Source organism: Rhododendron vialii, chromosome 13a (genome assembly GCF_030253575.1).
Source record: "Rhododendron vialii isolate Sample 1 chromosome 13a, ASM3025357v1".
Classification (NCBI taxonomy): domain Eukaryota; kingdom Viridiplantae; phylum Streptophyta; class Magnoliopsida; order Ericales; family Ericaceae; genus Rhododendron; species Rhododendron vialii.
The window spans coordinates 13184872-13204089 of NC_080569.1; the positions used below are offsets into that span (position 1 = coordinate 13184872).

The 19218-nt window shown below is 37.5% G+C and overlaps 2 protein-coding genes across 7 annotated transcripts; one reads left to right on the plus strand and one right to left on the minus strand.

The window, feature by feature from the left end:
* Positions 1-792: 792 nt before the first annotated feature.
* LOC131312632 (transcription factor TGA9-like) lies at positions 793-6687 on the minus strand. Of its 5 annotated transcripts, none has more exons than XM_058340528.1 (13): positions 6466-6687; positions 6213-6366; positions 5984-6075; positions 5571-5650; positions 5027-5254; positions 4150-4194; positions 3995-4054; positions 3622-3699; positions 3419-3467; positions 1924-2195; positions 1498-1722; positions 1241-1383; positions 793-1141 (listed from the first exon to the last, which is right to left on the minus strand). In XM_058340528.1, the coding sequence occupies exons 2-13, from the start codon at positions 6317-6319 to the stop codon at positions 1054-1056; spliced, it is 1467 nt and encodes a 488-aa protein (XP_058196511.1). In that variant the 5' UTR covers positions 6320-6366; positions 6466-6687; the 3' UTR covers positions 793-1053. The 5 variants fall into 5 exon arrangements, with proteins under 5 accessions (XP_058196511.1, XP_058196510.1, XP_058196509.1 ...); XM_058340527.1 differs by having other exon boundaries at positions 1924-2198; XM_058340526.1 differs by having other exon boundaries at positions 3419-3470.
* Positions 6688-11967: 5280 nt separating this feature from the next.
* Positions 11968-19105, plus strand: LOC131312633 (transmembrane 9 superfamily member 5). 2 transcript variants are annotated; one of them, XR_009195928.1, is made up of 8 exons: positions 11998-12245; positions 14755-14795; positions 15056-15644; positions 15762-15893; positions 16747-16903; positions 17002-17486; positions 17816-18074; positions 18350-18485. XR_009195928.1 is itself a non-coding variant. In XM_058340529.1 (7 exons), the coding sequence occupies exons 1-7, from the start codon at positions 12016-12018 to the stop codon at positions 18564-18566; spliced, it is 1851 nt and encodes a 616-aa protein (XP_058196512.1). In that variant the 5' UTR covers positions 11968-12015; the 3' UTR covers positions 18567-19105. The 2 variants fall into 2 exon arrangements, 1 of the variants encoding a protein (XP_058196512.1); XM_058340529.1 differs by lacking the exon at positions 17816-18074 and having other exon boundaries at positions 11968-12245; positions 18350-19105.
* Positions 19106-19218: the final 113 nt, after the last annotated feature.

Sequence of the window (19218 nt, forward strand, 5' to 3'; positions counted from 1 at the left end):
ATTGGAAATATGCTTATGTTTGTTGCTGCTTAGTTTTAACTTTTTACCTGGTATTTATTGCGATTCCATAAGCAAATTGATAATTTTTTGTAGCTAGCTTAAAGGTTTAGTTGGGACAGTACCATAAGCCCGGGTAATTATATTTCATGTCACTAAGAAGAGGATCACATACTACACACTAATTAATCGATTTAGTGTTTGAGCTACTAGATAGCAAATACCAAAAGGCACGGGCAATTTCAATCGGGATGCATAGTGTCGTAGGCACGGACAAACACTAGTACAGTAAATTGTATAATGTGAGCACAGCATCATGTGGCACCGCCCTATTTAGCAATTGAATCAATTGCATTAGGAGATCAGTCATTTGTCTTAAACCTTCTAAGGCTATTTCTCATTCCTTTTCCTTTTTTTTTTTGACATTCGTTAAACCTAATCTATTATCAATGTAGTAGCATTTAACAAAATAGGGCTAGAATAATAGTAGTATTGTAGCACTAAGTATATTTTTTCAATATTTATTTTTAGGATCAATTTGCTTTAAGCGTAAAGCGTTTTCTTGTTAGAGTTTATATCCTCATTATATGTTAAGCGTAAAGCATTCTCTCGTTTTCTCGGATAATTCACGGTTTCACAATGAAAATCCGTGGACAGAACCGTACTTTCCGGTTTTTTAATTTTTGAATCTGTATCTAGATCATTAAGCCACTGATCCAATCCAAAATGTATGGAACAGATAGGATCGGACAAGTTTCACGATTTACCGGATTTTTTGGAGAGCCCTAATTATATGCAAGTCAGAATAAATAACAAGGGCATGCATACGTTCATTCCAAGACATACCTAAACATTCCATATTCTTCTATGTTTCCTCTTTGTTTACTTCAAACTATAAGCTAGCTTCCTCATATATGTAATGTCACATCTACAAGGCTGGCAACATAACTCATCAAGATAAATAGATCAAGGAAAATCCTCTCCTAATTAGCTATGGGAGAATTCTTCTTCTTCTTCATCATCACGTACAGCTTTTTCCGCCTATTGTGATCATGATCAAAAGTTGGAGAAGTGGTGTTGTGAAGATTGCACCATGTGAAAATCCGTGGCCGTTTGGCAGGAGTTATCATCGCTCATCAAAGTCCTGAAAGATGCGAACGGGCAAGATGCGTGACAAAAATGTTCTCAGAAAAGAAAAAATTGTACCAGTAATCTATACTGATTCATGTTTTAGATATCTTACTCTCGAGGCCGAGATGTCCAAAGGGAACTTAGGGCTCGTAGTCTACCATAGTACTCGCTAATTACCAAAAAACATCTTGCCGCTTGTCGAACTGTTAAGATTCGCCGCAGTTGATGTAGAGTTTGTTGTCTTAGATTATCGGCCTAGAATCGAAAATTATCAGACATCGTTAATGTCCAAGACAAAAGGACCAACATCTAAATAACTCGAGAGGGAGAAGAAATAATATATACGTGGTTTAACGAGGACTGTATTACCTGTCGAACAAAGCCTTCGAGATTAGTCAGCTTGCCCATAGCGACGGCCATATGGTGCAAGCCATCATTGAAAGAGCCACCACCGGAAACGGTGTCAATAAGAGATTGCTGTAGCTGATCCAGGCCCTGGGAAAGGGCCTCCTCAGCCTGTTGTGAGGAATGTTGGAGGCTGTAAATTCCCATCACTTGTTGCTCTGTTAATGGGTCCAGTTGGGTTATCAACATCTGGTAGCAGTATCGAAAGAAGCCCAGAATAAGTCAGAAGAGTAGAAAATAATAGCAATGCACAAAAAAATAATAATAATTCAGAATAATAATTTTCTAAATATTCTTTGGAAATACCCAATCACAGTCTTCACATTTCCCTAATCATCTTAAGTGTGACATGCATGCTTGAAGAAACAAAAAGCGTAGATTGGTTAAAACCTTGATTAGCTCGGAGGGCCGAAAACCACCCATCCAGAGGAAGCAACGCTCCGCCGGAGTAGTCCACATTCCGGTTATGAGATGGAAGACATCTGTTTTGGCAGCCACTCCCTTCAAGTGGAAGATTTCATCGTAATGACCAACATACCCATCTACTATTTTCTTAAGATCGTGGTCCGGCAAATGATGTTGCAACCCTGCCCGGAGCTCCGACATGTGCCTTAGATCATCGTCTAACCATCTCGCGTATTCCATGTCAAATATTGCGGCACCTGCTTTAACAACAAAACATGAAGAACGATGACAACTATACTTTCGACATTTGCGTAAGCTGAGAACCAATTTTGAAAAGTTGGGATCCCTTGACCTAAAACCTCTAGTCTGTCTCATGAGTACAAATGAGAATAAATGCGTTCATCAACTTGGTAAAATGAGAATAAATGGCCACGTGATTTGAGATTTATGAGGTATGGAGACTATTTTTGGTAGGCGAAAAGGTAATGTATGAATTGGTTGTGTTATGTGGAAGCCGAATAAACAGAAGATGATTATGAATATTGAATCGAAGAAATTCAACAAGTTGTTCTTCTGAAATTTTATTTTATTTTATTTGCTAAGCTGTTCTTCTGAATTTTTTAATCAGTAACCAGAAAACTAGAAGGAAAATGAAGTCAGATTCAAGATTGATTACGTCAAATCATCATTAGTTTTGTCAAATAATCCACTTAAGTGCAGAAGAACAAGACTTGAAATGTGAGGTTTGCTTTCATATGACCAAATTTTAGTACTATGTGAAAATTCAGATCAAATGGCACTTTTTTCTTGTCAAACTATTTGAAAAACTAATGCTGAAGACAAATCGGTGCAGTACTTCCTTGATAAAAGGCTCTTTTTGTTTTTTTTGTCTACAAAGGGTTTGAAAGCCAAGCAAAAATAATTGGTCACCGCACAAAAATTCTCCGAAGACGATAATAATTTATTGTGCAACTAAAACCTATGTTACATGGACTCAGGTGCAGGTGCAAATTCAACCGTCGGACCTTCCTAAACTTAAATCTTAGGATACGTGGATATATGTCTCCAACTTGGATACAAGTACGGATACTGGGACACATCCTGAACTCTTATTTGTATTATATATTGCATAATTTTCTCAGATTATATACCGTAAACTATGTTTACAAATGTATTTAAACAAGAAAGGGTTAAGAAAATTATGTTTTTGCTATTTTCCTATTTTCTGTCTATGTGAAATACTCGAATTATCACTTCTCTAGCTAATATGATATTACTTTTCTGCAAGTATCTTAACAAGTAGAGGATCCGAGTGTCCAAAAGAATATGGGTGTCGGACACATCGACACGGGTACTTGAGCCAAAATGAAAGATCCATGTAACATAGACTAAAACGGCTTCTTTTTCTGTTCATAAACTTTCTCAACAAATATTCAAATTTTGCCAGAACTGATAAATTATTATTGTTAGAAAATCTTACCAGAACTGATATTTCCACCAGGTCCGCCGGCACCTCCCAACAACAGTCCCTGCTAATAATACACAGACAAGAAGGGAAAAAAGAAGAACTGTTCAATAATAACCCATTAGTACTTATGGACCTCGCATAATAGTGTAATGGTAAAAAGTCCCGAGTCTGGCACGTGGCCATGCCGGAGGACCATTGAATAACTACACGCGAACCTGAGCTCGAGCGTGGTGAAGGTCTTGCTCCAACTGAGTGAGCTTTATCCTACTTGATTCCAGTTGCTGTACGTAAGCCTGCTCCATATATAATTAGGCAGAGAGCAAGTGAAGATACTGTTGACCGCAGAATTAATCACACAAGATTACAAAGAATAATTTACTTATTCATATAAATAGGATACTCGGGTGCAGACAAATCTTAGTATCAAATAGTAGCTCTTCTCAAACGGATACGCTAATTCTTGCTTTCTTCGGTCGACGATGGATACAATAATCGGAAGGTGAGAGACACTGGAATTCTATATATGAGCCAGTATTATTGCTGGATTAAGATATTTCTAATTTCCTGTACTTAGAAAATGACCCTTACCTTTTTTCTAAGTCTGCTTTTCCTCGCTGCTTCTCTGTTTTGAGCCAAACGTCTCAATGTCTGTAACAATATAGCACAATCCTTCAACTTAAGCACAAAACTCTGCGATATTTTACGGATACTCAGATAGTATGTGTGTGGGTTTGTCTGATTACCTTAGCATCATGCCCTCTTTCCGACGTTGAACCAACTCCCTTCCTCTGCAACACCAGTTCAAATCAGTAAAAATTTCTTTGATCTAAGCAAGAACCCCCATTTGAAATTGAATTAAAAAAAAAAAAATGCAACTTTGTAGAAGCTTTCATGGTATTTTTAAGCGGGACCGGAAAAGTAAGGCTTAATGCGATGATTTGCTACAGTAAAGTCGAACTTAAACAATATACCTAGTAAAATACTCTGCTCACCAGGCTAACCTTTTCAACGCAGAATCTTCATAATTCCGACAATCAATCAATAATTTTTTTTAAAAGAAGAAAATTGCAGTGACAGAAAAAAGAGACCCACTTCTCTACTTGTCTGGACAATCATATCTTCTCTTCTGATGCTGATCGATTACTGATTTTGAGGCAGTTGACGATAATTGCAAGGTTTAGCTCTTTAGTCTATGTCATTACCTGCCATTTGAGTTTCTAGTCCCAAGATGGATTAAGGCCTAAACAAAAATCTAAATTGTTGGGGAATGACAAGTAAAGAGGGGTTGCCTTTTCACAAAACCAAAAACAGGTAAAGGAGGGATTTTTATTATATTCCTCAGATAAGAAACAGTGGTAACTGTTGTAAAGATTCTCTTCTTCTTTTTCTTGTGGAGATAGGAGGTGGGGCACAACTCTTATCTCTCATGCAGTTCAAAGGAAAAAAACACTCTCTTATCTCTCATATTCTTTTTATTTTACATGTCACACTTGAATTAGCATATCACCAGAAACCATAAAAACCTGGCTTGACTGAAATCCTCACAGTCGTGTAGCTTTGTGCTTCTGTGTGTGTGTGTGTGTGAAGAGAGAGAGAGAGAGAGAGAGAGAGAGAGAGAACCTTATCTGTGGTGGGTTTGGCAGCTGGTTGAGTGATTTGAGCCTGTGATGATCCTGTTCTATTGCCATCATTTGTCATGTCAAGTTGTTGGGGCTGTTGGGGAAGATGCTTGTGATCAAAAGCCTGATAATCTAAAGAATCTTTTCTACTCATGGGAGAGTCTGGTTCAAGATGAGCCTCTGCCTTACTTGAATGAGAGTCGGTACTCTCTCCTGATTGTGAACTACCCTGTATTGAAGTAAAATGATAACAAAAAGAACACCAAAGTTATTCAAATGGGTATTTTCAATCACCCAAAAATGCAACCAAAACCTTGCCAAACGATTCAAGTTTTGTTTTTCTGCTCATATAAGAACAAATTGTCAAGGATTGGAAAAACCCACCAAATTGTTCAAAATGGTATCTACATGTCACCCAAACAAATCATCAAAACCGCCTAAAGACTTCAGTTTTCATTTGGGTATTCTCCACAAAAAAAAGTCATGTGTCAAATGGGAATGAGAAAAACAGATGGTCAAAGATAGGATGGAACTGAGGAAACTACTCTTGAGGTGTGGTGGAATCTCATAGGCCAAGAAGGGAACATTTCCAGAGTAGCGGCAGACCTGACTGTGGTAAATAAAGCTGCAACAGGATCACAGAAAGCAAAATCAGGAAAATAAAGACTAGCAACATTTTCAAAACTCATAAAGGGAGGAAACCCAATTCCCTTTTTCTCTCATTTTTTGTTTTACTCCTGCAGTTATGAAGTCGGCAAAAAATTTCCTTGTTTGAATCCCCACGCCAATTCACTTCCTCATCCAAAATGATTCCTGTACCGGAAATGGAAAGCTACCCCCACTCCTGCCTCTATGGACATTTTCAAACCTACCTCTCTCTCTCTCTCTCTCTCTCTCTCTCTCTCTCCAGACGTCACAAAAGGAGAAAGGAGAGTAGTAGTTAGAGAGAGAAGCCTACGTGCTTTAGCTTCATCATTATCGATCTTCACTCCTTGCAGTGCAATAGCTTGCTCCAGCTCTCCAAAATCAAAAGCAGATCCTCCTTGATTACTGAGACTCAAAATTGTTCGAAACCCATTTCAGAAACAAACAGAAAGCAAAACCAGTTTAAAGAAACTAAAAGACAAAAAAAAAAAAAAAAATCGGAAGCCATTAATTAAAAAATGGGAATTTCAATGGAAAAGTACACGAAGCTAGTGGGATGATTAATCCCATGAAAAACTGCATATGGGTTATGGTCGTTTGAAGGCCCTGAGTCTGCCAAACCAATCTCTCCAGCTCTGTGACTCGCCATACAAAGTTCTAGTCTTCAAACCATTGCCATGATTTTCCAACAAGAAACTGCAGATACAAAGGATTGAAAATCATTTCCAATGTAGAAAAAAGGTGGGAAATGAAAGGAAGGAAACAGAGGAAAGGAAAATATCAAAGTATATCTACTTGAAGCCAACACAAAAGGGTCCGGTCTGTTTTTCCCTCTCTCTCAAAAGAGCCTTGTAACTCCTTATCCTGAGTCTTATCTATTTTGTTTCTTTCTCTACTTCTCTGTGAAGAAACCTCTATTCATTATTCTGGTTGGGTTGCTTTATCGGCTTCTGTAGAGTTATTATTGATAGCAGAGTTGAAAAATCATTTGAAAAATCCTGTCTCAGGCGTCTGGTTTTGTTTGGTTTGAAGACGGAAAATGCGGAAGTACAATAGAATAACAACATAATTTCTGTTTCGGGTAACGACACTATTGGTCCCCGTAGTTTTTGCACTCTTTCAACATCATTATTTTCTACCCGACATTTTTCTTTCTTTTCTTTTTTGGAAAAACTCATTTTTTTGTTGAGTTCAATGTATCCATTTGTCATCTTGTTTTACTATTTCAAACAAGAAGACAACACGGACAAAACTTTTGTGGGTAGCTAGCTAACATTTTGAACACCTGCACCTGATAGAGAAAGATTACACTAAATTACTACATCGGTAGCTTTTGGATTTCTTCTGTGCCGCGCATTGATCTACTCTTTCAGTATGAAATAGTAAGAGATTAAATTTTTTACACCGCCGGTGTAAACATTTATTTTCTTAAAATCAATTATATTGCACCACATCGCCATATTTTATTAATTAGGATCACTGTTTTGCAATGTGGCGCAATGTAATTGATTTGGAGGAAACAAATGTTTACACCGGCGTTGTAAAAAATTTATTCTCAAATACTTCCTCTGTCAAAATTTGTTTGTCCAATTGTCGAAATACGTGTCTTTCAAAAATATATTTATATCTTACATTTTATAATGTTTTTTATGATTTTGAAGATTTTGTATAATAAAACTAATTGAAATCTATCAAACAAGATCCATATTGCATATTAAAAACATTACGAATTGAAAATTATAACCAATTCTTTGAGAGGTCAAACGCTCTCAAAAAGTCAAAAAAGGGGACAAACAAATCGGGACGGAGGGAGTAGTAATGGAGTACGGGGGAGGAACTACTCAGAAATAGTAGCGGTTTAAACTGAAATATTAAATTTATGATGCCTAAACTGAAATACTTGCAAACTCATGGTGACCATAACTGTAATTTCCCCTTTTGCCTCAAGAAAAGGTGCGGTCTTTTGCAGGAACCCACCAGAAATCACTCCTGCTCCAATCTCTCTCTCCCTAACCGCCTGTGCTTTCCAATTGGCTCTTTCACACAGAGCTGCAAGTAGTACTAAATTTTAAGAAAATTCTAAAATTAAAATAACTTCAACATCCAGTTGGAGATAAGACAAGTTCTTCTTCCACATAAGAATCAGAGTTACTAGCAGCTTTGCTCCGGCTTTAATTAGACTTCCGCAAGTGGGTAGCGAAATTGAGCCTCAATATTAGTCGAGGTGTGCGTAAGCTAGTTCGGACACTTTAGTAGGAAAAAAAAAAGAACTGATAAAAAATAAAGAATTTAGAGTTACTTAATAGTGTTTTTTTTTTTTTTTTTGCATCATTATATAGCTCAAAGGAGATATTGAGTTTACTTTGACAACTCATGCTTTTGGAAAGAGATGTGTATACTTTAAAATCCTGCTTATCTATATAGTCTATCCATATGCAGCCCTCATCTTCTACCAAAACATTTAAAATAATCACCATAACAAAACCCCATTGGGTTGTTAATCCAAAGTCTTAGACATGGATTTGTTTGCTATTATCCCCTTTGTTAGTAGGTCGATGTCCATTCCTGTCATAACCAAAAACCATGCCACACTAAGATGCTTTCCATTAGCAGAGTCATTATATTCCTGGTGTGCCTGTTTTGAGAGGTCCATGGCAGAATCGATCGCCAGAAATGGTATTTTTTTCCTGCTTCTCTTTATGATCATTGATCCCACACTAGTGTTTGTAATGTCTTAATTAAACCTTGTTTCTAATACAAGTATGCGAAATCCTAACATGAGATCTAAGGGGTATATCAAAACAAAAGTACACACGCTCGCCAAATTGGGGCGATTCACTGCATGTGAGCGTTTCAATAGTTTTACCGTGACTAGAAGACTTCAAAATTCACCGGAGTTGTCATGCCTCTTCAGTTACACTATCTGGCTAGAATTATAAGTCTATGCAACAAAATTACTTGAAAGTGTTAATTAGTACTGCTAATTTTTCGGTATAAAATAAGATAAGACTCGAAGCTCCATACCAACTTCTTTAACGACAGAGTCCCTTAAATGTTAATTGTCCCTATGTTCCCAAATTTTTTTCTGGATGCAAATGACAACATGTTCTTCTTATGGAAAACTCAGACTTTGAGGAGGTCAACAGATCCCTTGTTTGTTGCATCGATCCCTTCCAAACTGCGGTCTCTATAGTTTAATTGCTTGCGGTTAATTAGTCATACCTAAAAGTGTTATTCATGACTTTAACCCATATATTTTATATCAGCTGGAGGTATGATCTCACTTAGACATGGAACTTGTTATAGAACAATTAATATGCGAATCATATGTTATAATGTATTCTAAACAAAGAAAACAGATAAAAAAAAACAGCCTGATCTCATAGGCTGATAGGCTTGAGGGCTTGAAGGCTAAAAAAAACTAACCAACCCGTGGTTCTGCTAGTCCTGGAACTGGCTCACGTAGTGAGACTGGACTACGCCTCACAGTATTTGGCTCGTAGGTTGACTCCCCTATGCATCCAGACTAAGGTCTCACAAATTGACTCATTCCTTATCCGAGCATATTAACCATCCTTCTTTATAGCGCTCTTCCTTCATTCGCTTAAGTGCGCTATTGCTTAGCTTGCTTCAAATGCAAGGTCCATTGCCCCTACATGATACTAGGAAAGAGCCTGACTAATGTCTCTATATGCATCCTATATAACTTAATAAAAGGGGGTATCCACATCACGGAGCTCCCGCATACTCGGGGTCTAGGGAATTTTGGTTGCTCCTGGAGCAATGGGGAATTTTGGACCTTTTGGTTGCAGGTTGCTCGTCTAGCATTCTACCGTGGTGCCCTAACACATATTTCCACCTTATACTATTAAGGTGGGAGATTCAAAACTAAGTGTATGGATTCCACATGTATTTGTGGTGGAGAAGTACGTAGGGGCACCACAAAGCCACTGACTACTTACTCCTCCCGCATTCCATACTTAATCAGAAGAAAAGAATAGACGTACATTCTGGATTTTGAGAGACAAATGCCATTTGAGCCCAAAAAGTGAGCTAGGTTTTTTCGGTTTTCCGAATTTTGAAACAACCCTCCAAATTGAAAACGGAAGCAAAAATTTGGACCAGATCATCAATTTTCTTTCTTCCTCTTTTCCGTGTTCCTTTCCAGGGGAATTCAGTTTCCATTCCCTTCATTTTCTTGGCTTGTGTTTTCTTCTGATGCATCTTTACACCACGTACCTTGGGCCGCAGCCATCAAGTGGATGAAATTTTATTGCCTCGAAGGGAAACGAAAACCCTAATGTCGCAACCGGATTGTCAACTCCATATGCTGTTTCGTTAGAGCGAGGATATGGAAGTTCGACAAGTGACTAAGGTTTAGAAATAAGTACTAGAGTGATCGACTTCCTCCCAATGGGTTTATTGCGCTATGCTTGATATATAATGTCGATAATTTAAGAGGAGTGATTATATTGAGTGATCGATCTAACCAATACCCATCTTATTAATTAGGAAAACAAAAGGAAGTGTACCGATCGAGTAACATTTCAATTTCTATTCCCACAATGAATGTATCAAGAAAGAAGTTATACGAATTTAATTGATCAGTAGCGCAACGGCAGGGGCAGAGGGAAGAAAGAAGACAAGGGTGCGGAGGGAATGTGAAATGAAAGAGGAGGGAATTAAGTTTTGAGGGAGGGGGGAAAAAGGAAATTAAAGCAAAAGGTGGTTGTGTGGAGTCATACGTAAATTTCACTCCAAATATAGATTGGAGAACAAATGAATCAAGTTTAAAGAGTCACTTTGAACAAGTGCACTCTAAGGAACTCTTTAACTTCAAATTTATTATTACTTTAACGAAAAAGGCTCAATTTGCAAAAAGAGAAAGAAAAAATTAGTTCACCGGTCATAAATCAAGATTTTGACGAGATAGAAGTTTGAAGAGTCATTTCTCAATTTACAAATTGAGAGAGAGAGAGAGAGAGAGAGAGAGAGAGAGAGAGAGAGAGAGAGAGAGAGAGATTTTGACGAGATAGAAGTTTGAAGAGTCATTTCTCAATTTACAAATTGAGAGAGAGAGAGAGAGAGAGAGAGAGAGGGAGGGAGGGGGGGTACGTGCATTTGGCGTACGTAGCAAACTTGCTACGTCCCTTGCAATGCCTTTTGTTTGCATGGATTCTTAAATATATTTTAATTTTGATTTTGCGCTTTACTCATTCTTTTACTCAAACAATAACGCCGCATTCATCATGCAAAAGAGCCCAATAAAATTATGTCATTACTTGTGCATACACGTCTTACAATAAATTTTTGAAATAAAGCGCAAATATTACATTTCAAAAGTAAATAAGATACCAATAAATTGCAAAGGAAAAACTATGTCGAAAAATATAGTAGATTAATTGTGGAGTATATAAAAACAAACTTAAGTACGATACATCGGCAAAAAGTGAGTGACTTTGAGAAGTGAAAAGATGGAGACGATAGGGAGAGATGAAAGATATGGTGGTCAATAAACGAGTGTCACAGGGAAGTGAAATGGTGGAGCTGGAAAATGATATGCGAGATGAAAGAAGTGGAAAGAATGATGCGCATTTTTTATGTGTTTTTTTATTTTATTAGGAAAAGGAGGTAGTCAAGGACGGAACTAGGATTTTACCCTAGTAATGGCGAAATGTATACTAAAAAAATTTAGTGGTGCCGAGACTATATAAGTTGGGCATAAATTTTTTTTTTACATATAATAATTGCATTTTTTAAAATTCTTGTCGTGGCGGTCGCCGTTACTAGACCCCCCTGATCCCATCCTTGGAGGTAGTGTCAATTGGACTACACATCTTTTTTTGCTAAAATAGTATAGATAGATAAATAGACAAGCACACAGATGAACAGACATACAAATAGATTTGAGTAAAAATTTCATTTCATATTTCATCTCATGTGAAATACTTTCATGAACATTTCAAAATCTAGTAAAAATATATTAATTACATAATCATAAAAATTTGAATCTCCATTAACTTGAGTAAAACTCAATTTGAGATAAGTTTAATTCAGGAAGTGTAGTTGGTTTTATGAGTTTTTTTTACTCAATTTTTGGAATTGAGTCCTTTTAAATAAAAATAAATAAAAGGAGGGAGGGAAGATGCTCCAAGCGGATCAAAAAAAAAAAAAGATGCTCCAAGGTAGTTTGTACGTCCTTCCATTAACGATAAATTGATAGGGGCAGAATCGATATTTCAAATACAGTAAGGGTGTTCGCTTCAAAAGCGTGCGTAACAATAACATTTTCTACTTGGTCCAGCCTGATAATGGTCCTTCCATGCCTCTACTCAGCGTTTCCGGATGCAGCGAATCTCGACTCAGAGACTCTCTCTCTCTCTCTCTCTCTCTCTCCATAGATTTTCCCCTATGAATCAACAACCCTCTCGAATCGCTATCCTTTCGGTACTGCTCATAGCAACCCTCGGTTTCTCACTCCCCTCAGCCACTGCTTCTCCGAGTGATCATCATTACAATGTAGGCGATCACGTCCCCTTATTCGTCAACAAAGTGGGTCCCCTGAACAATCCCAGGTTTGTCTCTCCAAACCCATTTCGGACTCACCCGTTTCTTGTAAATCTGCGTGTCTGACTTCAAATTGTATGCTGTACTCTAAATATATGAGAACTATTGTTATTGATCGTTGAAGATAGTGTTCGACTTAGTTGACTTTAATCTCATAAGCTGTACTCTCCAAATCCGGATTGTTATAAAATTAAGCTTAAGTTTTCATTTGCAAGCTTATGAGATTTGAACCCCAAGGAGTTGGCCTGGTTTGAAACCTTGCCAGTTCATACCTAGCAATTGCCCCGGCTTAATTGGGCTTTCCGCAAGTGGGTGGTGGGATTGGGCCCCAGATTAGTCGAGGTGCGAGTAAGCTGACCCGGAGACCTGAGTTATCCAAAAAAAACACGAAAGAAAGCTTATGAGGTTAGAACCAGTTGGAGGATTAAGGAATGGTGGAAGTTATTTCTGCTAATGTGTGGAGAAAGAGAAGAATTTATTCTCAGCCCCTCATTGAGATTCAACTGGCAATAGTAGGAAAAAATGATGACACCCTTCTCTGTTTTCTTGATATTTGTTTGCCTTGTTTAAGGGTAACCCTTCCAAGTCAGGACCACTTTGGATCCATCTGCAGGTAATTAAACCCGGGTAACCGCAGCTGTTCAAAAGCCATACTTTTTGTTTTCTCTATGTAGGATGGAAATGGCAATTTAATTGCAGCAAGAAGATACTTTTTGCTGCTCTATTTTTTGGTTGGGGAAAAAGTTACAGTTTGAATCTCATGCATCTGTTACTCTGTCCATTCATCTAGCTTAAATCTAATTCATTTGCCACAAAACGGATTCTCTACTGGCAGTTTTGAATTTTTTTTATTTTGATAGATACTGGTGATTGGAAACCACTAACCAGGAAAACTTCTTTGGATCAAACACTTTTGTGAAGGAACTTAATAAATTGTCGTTAGTCATATATCAATAGTTGATTGAACCCAATTGAAGTTGTGTTGTATGTAAAATTTTACCTCCTCATGCTTTAATATTGGACACGGTATGTAGGTTTCATCAAACCAAGACTAACCATGCCGACTTTTGTTTGGCATCCTTGCCGAATTGTAAAGTCATTAACCGTAGCCCATCTTTTTTCTCCTTCTCGTGGGTTGGGCGTAGTGTCATCTAATGCAAGTTCTGACTTACCACATACTATAGTAATACTCAAATCTGCTCAATTACTCAGTATTACTCAAGAACAGTAATACTCAATTCTTAGTTGCAGGGATTGCCAAAATGAGGAGCTTCTGAGTTGGTAATTAATTAATCTAATTGGGTGGGTTTTGCCGAGCTTGGGCTCTCTATAAGACTAAATTAATAGATTTCTATTTTACCATGAATAGGGAAATTTTGTGATTTAAAGAAAACCATGCTTCTTAGTCTAGGGCATGAAGTCTTCACTATCAAACATGTAGAAGAACCCTGTAACTTAGTTATTTATTGAGTGAGATGGATGTCTATGTAATAAGATAGCAAGTATGAAATGAGCGGATTTGCACCCCGTTCCAGTTTCTTGGAAAAAGTACTTTTTGAAAAGGAAGGTAATTTTAAGCTCAAAAATCACGTATTTACTCAAATTATTTTTCTACCAATATGGAACTTGTTTGATAGATTTCATTGAGATCTTTTAAACGATGCCAAAAAAAAAAAATTTATTTTCCATTTTCATTATATTTGAGTTTGAAATTACCTTCTTTTTAAAAAAGAAGGTTTAAAAAGAAAGCGGAACGGCACCTAAAAGTCCCACTAAATGATGATAAATAAGGGAAAGTTGTGGACTTGATGGTTGGATCAGGTGCATCAAATAATGGAGAAAGAGACTGTTAAAATGCAAAATTATTAAAAGAAAAAAGAAAAGACAAAGGATGGCTAAGAGCATATAGGTTGAGATAGACACGGAAGGCATGCTAATTGATTGTACAGAGAAGTGTATACTATTCCCTAGATAGTGCCATTAGAGGGGAAAAAATTATTGATTTTGTGGATTGAACTCAACACAAACGTTGATGAGTTGGTTTTATACTTCCTCCGTCCCCCAAAGATAGTCCACCGCAAAAATACGCGCAAGTTTCGGATGAAAAAATAACTTACTTCTGTGCATAATTTTTCGAATTTCTGGACACCAAATTAAAGAACTAATATAGTGTAAAGAAATTTTATGCACAGAAGTACTTTTTTTTCTATCCAAAAGTTTGCACATCTTTTTGCAGGGGACTATCTTTGCAGGACGGAAGGAGTATAACATTCATTGATGTTGCTATTCTTTAACTATTGGTAGAAAAAACTCTCTTTAGCACAATGATAAGAATGAGAAACAATCTTTGGCTTTTACACTGTGAATCCATTTATATCTCCTTAAGCATCATATGTCCAAAAAAGTCATTTGCTCTTTACTTTTGTATATGGCATGCAGAAAATCAATGTTATGTAATGTTCAATTAGGCATCATTGTTATCAATCCTAATGCTGTTTTAGTGCCTTTCTCTTGCAGTGAATCCTACGAATACTTTGACTGGCCTTTCTGCCACCCAGGTTAGCATTGAGGCTCACATGAACTTTCTGTGTATTGAATCATTATTGGAAGAAGAATTAGAGTTGAGTGTTATGTTATAAACTGATGTTGGTATTCATTAGCTATCAAGAATTTACACTTTTGACATTGGCTTTATATTCATGATGCCCATTGTGCAGCTGGTATTTATATGGCACTGAATTGTATGGCCGGCATTTCAGATGCAGTATTCTACCTCATTTCTGTGTGCTAAACGTGCCCTTTTATTTGCACTTTGCAGATTACTTGGTAAAGAAGAAGGAATCACTTGGGGAGGTTTTAAGTGGTGATCGCTTAACAAATGCCTTGTATGACTTGAAATTCAGGGAGGACAAAACTGCAGAGATTTTGTGCCAAAAGACGCTTAAAGAAGATGAAATCGTGAAGTTCAGGAATGCTATCATTAACGAGTATTACTTCCAGATGTTCTACGATGATCTTCCTTTCTGGGGTTTCATAGGGAAAGTTGAAGAAGAAAGTTGGGCGCTTGATGGAAAGGGTCCCAAGTACTATCTATTCAAACATGTGCAGTTCCATGCATTTTACAATGGTAACCAAGTCATAGAAATACGTGCTTTTAGTGACCCAAATCATGTGGTAGATGTTACTGAAGATGCAGAGACCAGCGTTAGGTTTACTTATTCCATCATCTGGAATGAAACCTCTACTCAGTTTGAGAACAGAATGGACAAATACTCAAGGGCTTCATCATTGCCGACACATAGGCGAATCCATTGGTTCTCAATCATCAACTCAATTGTGATCATTGTGCTACTAATGGGATTGCTTATGGTCCTTTTTATGCGGCATCTCAAAAATGATTTGAAAAAGTGAGGCAGTAAGGCACACTACAGCGTTTGGTTTTACTACAAGTCTAAAACTGCTACTAATATCATAAACAAAGTGGATTTGGAAATTGTTCTATACTTGATGCTTCTGTGTTGTAGGTTTACTAATGGAGATGAAGAAGAAGATAAGGAGGTTGGTTGGAAATACATTCACAGTGATGTATTCAAGTGTCCTCCCCGTATGCTCTTGTTTTGTGCTTTTTTGGGCAGTGGCACCCAGTTGTTGACCATGTAAGCAAGTCCAAAGGATTTTACTTCAATCATGTTGGTACTTATGATAGCTGTACGTCCATGTATTCCTCAGACAATGTCATCATAGTTCCATATGTGATGTGACATGTTAGCAATTGTTACTTGCTACTGCTGATGGCCTAACCTTATTAAAGCAGTCCTAGCGATCTTAATGTGCACTCTAGAGTCTAGAGGGATGCCAAAGGTAATGTTTTCACATCTTCACCCATGGTGCTTGAAGAGAGGTAGCTCTATGAACCTTGGGATAATGCTTTATATTTTTTTATCATTTATTGGAGTATGCCCTTTGGCATTGATACTTTGATAGAAGTAGGTATCGTCTTCTCCATGTTTTCCCATTATTAGTTAGTATTCTGTGCATTATCCCTCGTGAGGAACGGATTAGTCCAAGTAAGGAACTTCAAAGGACCATTATGAGCAATGGATTCGAACCTGTTTTTTTATCAGAAAACACTAAAACTGTATAGCAGTTTATGTTTTGGAAATTGCACATTCTGAAACATGATGCACTTTGTTTTGCCGAAGCGATCCCCGTACTTTTTCCTTCTTTGGTACGGAATGGAGCTTAGGCATGACAGAATGCAAAAACTTGGTTATAATGCTCCTAGAAATGTGTTTTACTTATGAGGTGTTCTGTAAAAGCCTAACCCTATAGCACCACAATTTAGAGCATTGGTGTACCACATTCACGTCCAGAAATTCCTTGTAACATAGGTTTGAATCCCTCAAGTCAGAACTATGTGGCCTGTGCTGTTCAAATGAATTTTCTGTATGACGAAAGTCTGAGAGTGACATGTTTTACTTTTCTCTAATCCCTTTTCACATTTTTCAGGGTTCTCTTACTATTTTCTTTGGCATTTCTTGGCGTCCTCTATCCCTACAGTCGTGGAGCTTTGTGCACTTCTCTTGTGGTGATTTATATCCTTACATCTACGATTTGTGGATACAGTTCTGCTTCTTTTTACAATCAGTTTGCTGAAACCAGATGGGTATGGCGTAAACTTTTTCTATTACTCTTCTTTATAGTCTTTCATTTTCTTCAATTTCTTTACTTTATTACTGATCGTGACAGTTTTAATGCTTCCAGGAAAGAAGTGTTCTTCTAGCTGGGGTTCTCTACCTTGGTCCACTGTTGTCAGTAGTGTCAATCCTTAACACTATCGCAATATCTTATGGAGCTACAGCAGCACTTCCCTTTGGCACTATAGTAGTGATTTTTTTGGTACTTGTGGTCGTCAACATTCCTTTGCTTGCCATTGGTGGAGTAATTGGGCACCGACTCAGGTCCAAATTTCAAGCACCTTCTGCAACCAAGAGATTTCCAAGTGGCATTCCACTGTCAGCTTGGTACAGCAAAACACCAGGTCAAATGTTTGTTGGGGGTCTTTTACCTTTCAGTGCAGTTGTCCTTGAGTTACACAACCTTTATGCTAGCATGTGGGGCTACAAGATCTACACCCTTCCCAGTATTCTGTTTGTAACTTTCATCATTCTCGTCCTACTTGTTGCAATGTTGAGTGTTGGTTTGGTGTACATTCAGCTGACTGTGGAAGACCATGAGTGGTGGTGGAGGTATGTTCTCCAGCTTAGATCTCACAGCATGCATATACAATTATCTGCATATAATCATTTAGATGTATCTATGAGTGCTAGTGTTTTGTTCAATCCAACCACTACTTGCCACTCCCTGTACAGGACCTTGGTGTCTTTGGGGTCGTTCTAACCTTTGAAATTTTGATGATGCTAGTTAGAAGTACTTAAAAGAATCTTTAATATTTTGCTCACTCATTATCTTTTGTTAGGGGATATGTGATTAGTTCCAGCAAGTTCTGAGGCATTTTTGTTTCTATTACCAATTGGTTGTAATCCAAGTGAAATATTTGCATCCTTGATTCTATTAGAAAAAGCCGCCATGCTGTTTTGTGAAGCTCATAATCTGAAGAGCAGAAGAGGGTAATGTGAGGTTAGCATGAGCTGTGAATGTGATCAATAGGGAGCTAGCCTCTGAACACAAGAGTGTACTAATAGAAGGCACTTCTTAAAATCATGAGGTTTATGGTGTTGCTTCTTTGATGTGGTATTCCATCCCAAAAAAAAACCAAACAAATGTTTCATCATTTACCACCAGACTGCTGCTACGAGGCCATGATAGATAAGTTGGTAAATTTCTTGCTTCAGCTTTCCCTTTGATGCATCCAGTGTGGTTATTTTGCAATACTGTTAAAGTTCCGAACGTTGAAAAGTCTATTCACTCTCTTTTGCAAAAAAAAAATCTCCACAAGATCTTTAAAAAAAAATCCTCTACGCCTCATTTCCAATTTAATTGCATGTCAGATTTTAAAAGTAGAAGTGCCACTTCTTACAGAGGGAAGTTCATTCATTTCTTCTTTTTGTCCCTTGCATCGGTTTATCAATAACTTATCTCTTTGATGCAGATCAATTTTGCGTGGGGGTTCCATTGCCATATTTATGTTCGGCTACGCTATTTACTTTTATGCCAAGTCAAATATGAGGGGTTTTCTGCAGCTATCCTTCTTTTTCGGGTACAATGCTTGCATTTGCTATGCACTTTTCCTGATGCTTGGTACAATCAGTTTTCGTGCTTCCTTGCTATTTGTTCAGCACATATATCGTTCTGCCAAGAATGAATGAAGTCACTCGTGCATTTCGGGGGGGTAGCTTTTTCTTTGTGTATCTTCCAACACAATGCTCAGAATGACATAAAGTGTATATTACTATTGCTGTTTTTGGATCATGGATTTGTAGAAGGATTCATGAGATGAAGGAGATGAAAACATAAAGGAAAATATAATGTCGTAAAATAAGGTGAAGAAGCTGACTTATCTCCTCGGTATTCCCAAAGGAAAGTTCCTGCACAGATCCATGATTAAAAACAGTTTGTAGCACCTTAAGAGAGTAATTGAGCTGAATTCAAGACGAAGCAGAAGTTTGCTGATGACCCATCTGGTGGTGATTTACTTTACGGTGCTCATATGTTGAGATTCATTTTTTGCATTAACACAGTTTGCAGTTTTAATTGAAACAGTAATCTAATTTCAGTTTTATTAGCACAGAATCCTGTCACAATTGTTAGAAGTAAATTCATTTTATGCAGTGCATGGGCCGGAATAATTTGTTCTCCGTCTTGTTTACCCAAAATAGAATTTGAGTGATTCTGCTCTGCTTATTCCCATTTGGTTTTTGGTATGTTGGGTTCTCTTTTCTTTTCTTTTTTTATCATCCGAAAATGCGTTTGCTGGTTTTTGTTAAAAACTAAAAACCCTAGCTTGATGGGAAACTCTAT